This window comes from Papaver somniferum, chromosome 7, assembly GCF_003573695.1.
Source record: "Papaver somniferum cultivar HN1 chromosome 7, ASM357369v1, whole genome shotgun sequence".
Taxonomy (NCBI): domain Eukaryota; kingdom Viridiplantae; phylum Streptophyta; class Magnoliopsida; order Ranunculales; family Papaveraceae; genus Papaver; species Papaver somniferum.
In genome coordinates, this window is record NC_039364.1 from 54067937 (window position 1) to 54070694 (window position 2758).

At 46.2% G+C, this 2758-nt stretch overlaps 1 protein-coding gene across 1 annotated transcript; it reads left to right on the forward strand.

Annotated features, from left to right (window-relative positions):
* Positions 1 to 983: 983 nt before the first annotated feature.
* LOC113294640 lies at positions 984 to 2451 on the forward strand. The gene is made up of 2 exons (XM_026543026.1): positions 984 to 1068; positions 1946 to 2451. The coding sequence occupies exons 1-2, from the start codon at positions 984 to 986 to the stop codon at positions 2449 to 2451; spliced, it is 591 nt and encodes a 196-aa protein (XP_026398811.1).
* Positions 2452 to 2758: the final 307 nt, after the last annotated feature.

Here is a 2758-nt window from a genome sequence, read left to right on the forward strand (position 1 = left end):
GGGGAAAACCAAGGCATCGTCTAAAGAAACACCAAAGACGACGCCAGTTATGACGCGCAGCAAGCAAAAGGGTGAAAATACGAAGGCACCAAACCAGAAGCCAGATACAACGGAAATCACTTCACCCTTAGATGCCAACGTTGTAGCAGCCGCGACACTCAAAGCTATGGCGGCCAAAGCTGAAGCAGCAAAGGCAGCCACAGCTTCCCGTGCTCACCAGCAACGAGAAGGATTTGCAGAATCAACGATGCATCAGCCAGCCCTTGGGATGCCAATAACAAACGAGCAGAACCAGACCCTTCCAGATGCACAACCGACACCTCCACAGGTGGAATTGCTGCTGCCTCCACAGGTGGAATTGTTGTTGCCAAATTCTGACCCGCCCCATCCTTTAATCCATACCATTGATGAAGATCACACTGTGGCTATTGGGGGGCAAGGGCGGATCGGAACTCCGAACCAAGGATTGAATCATTCCCCCCAGCTGATAGCAGAGCTCGAAGAATTAAAAAAGAGCCATAATACATATGCAGAGGTTGTGGCATTATTATCCCGAGAAAATCAGGAGCTCAAGGACAAGATTGCCCAAAGCATCGGAGCAGCGCATCAACACGATGAAGCAAATTCTAAAGCACTAGAGCCGAACCATGACCGAAGGATTGTCGTAACAAATCCCGAGCCATTAAATCGAGGAGAAACCATAGGAAATAGGTCATCCGACCCAGACTTTGTGCCAGAGGATTCAGACTATTTTGATAGTGAGAACCGAAGATCAGGGCGATCTACAATCCAAGAAGACCACCAGCGGGCAATGGAGGACCTTTGTGCTGAAATGATGGCATAGATTAAGCAACTAAAAGCCAGAAAAGGAGGGGGAAGACTGGAAGAGGTGATGAGAGAAGCAAACACCACGCCGCTGATCCCGCACTTGGCCAAAGCACTTATCCCTCAGAAGTGACCTGTTCCAGCATTTGAATGTTTCGATGGGTCCAGCGATCCCGCAACACATCTTCGTTACTACAATCGTATCTTTGCCCGATGGGAGCAAGACGATGCAGTCCTCTGCAGGTATTTCCCTTCAAGTCTAAAGGGATCAACACTATCTTGGTTCGACAACCTACCACCCAACTCCATCAACTCCTACGACCAGATCGTTGAGAAATTCTTAGAAACTTACATGTACAATAAGGCTGTCAACACATGAATGGACAAATCTTCTCACTAGAAATCGTTTACAAAGAGATAATCAGGCAGTATACCGACAGGTGGCACAGGATTTGTCAAGCCATAGGGAACATAGATCCAGTGGTCAGCATCAACTATTAAAAATGGGGATTGGATAAAATGAGCCCATTATTTATGGAGATTCATGGAAGTGTACCTACGACATAAGGAGACCTTCGAGTAATCATTGAAAAGCACGCCAGGTTAGAAGAGATCCAGCAAGAGAACCCTAGGGCCCAAACTCAAAGATCTCATCGAACTAATTCCGTAGAACAAGCCAGCGGATCGAAGAGGGGCGGTTCAACTGAACATCCTAACTTTGATAAGAGAGGACTAAGGGATGACCGTCGACGTGACAACCGTAAATTCAAAGATCAAGTTTTCACGAAGCTGAACACCAAATACACTCTAAGGGAAATTAAGGACCGGGAAAACCTGGAATGGCCATGGTCTAAAGGAAAACATCCCCCCAGGACCGAGAAGTCAAGGGATTACTGTGAATACCATTGCTTCAAAGGGCACCAAACAGAAAAATACAAGAATCTCAAGATAATGATCCAGAAACTGATTGACGCTGGTGACCTCAAGCAATACATACAGAAGGCAGGAATTGAAGAGAGGGATAAGCGAAGAAAGCAAGTCCAACTGCCCGAAGGAAACCAAAGCATCAACACCATCTCATGTTCCGAAGCTACTGGACCATCGCTGACTGCCTAGATAGGGAAAAGGCTAAGAAAGCAATTCGAGGATTACTGTGAGTTGTACAAGATCGATGGGGTAGAAGTAGAGGAACACGAGCAATGGATGAACGCACCTATGACATTCGATGTTGAAGACATAGAGGAAGACATGGAAGATCACAACGGTCCCTTGGTCCTCACTTTACCAGTAGCAGGATGCAACATCAGGAAGATCCTCATCGATGGAGGAAGCTCGGTTAATGTTTTGTTATGCGACACATTCAATCGGATGGAGCTGAACGAAGAGCAACTGATGTCTTCTTATTACACCATCTACGAATTCAATGGGGAACCAACAAAGCCCCTAGGAGATATTGTTTTACAAGTAGATGCAGGACCAATGAAGGTTGATACTCGATTCGGCGTGGTGGATTCTCCTTCCCCCTACAATACCATCATTGGCCGAAGATGGGTGCACAAGCTCAAAGGAGTAGCAACGACTTATGATCAGTACCTTAGATTTCCAACACCCGAAGGGGTAATGTAAATAAAAAGATATCAGGTCACCGCTCGGGAATGCCAGGCTATACGAAATCAGATCAATAACGAACAGGATGAGCAATGTAAATCCCGAAGAAATCGAAACAAAGAGGCTGCCAAGGAAAAAGCAATTGAACTTTACCTCGAAGAAATTTCCGGAAAAAGTCTGACGAAGGAAAGCATCGTTCTAAACACCGAAGCAATCACCTCAACAGGTAACAGGGCTGAAGAGCCTACCAATAGCAATTAAAGAACGTCCCTCTCCTCGGGGAACCGAAGCCTACATTCACATCTGTGGAAACCATGAAGGAGAT

Bases quoted from the DNA above. Each gene is read 5' to 3' on its own strand.
- LOC113294640 (XM_026543026.1), top strand. From the start codon at position 984: ATGGGTCCAGCGATCCCGCAACACATCTTCGTTACTACAATCGTATCT. The intron at 1,069-1,945 runs GTATTTCCCTTC...CTGCCTAGATAG, and splicing joins GACGATGCAGTCCTCTGCAG to GGAAAAGGCTAAGAAAGCAA.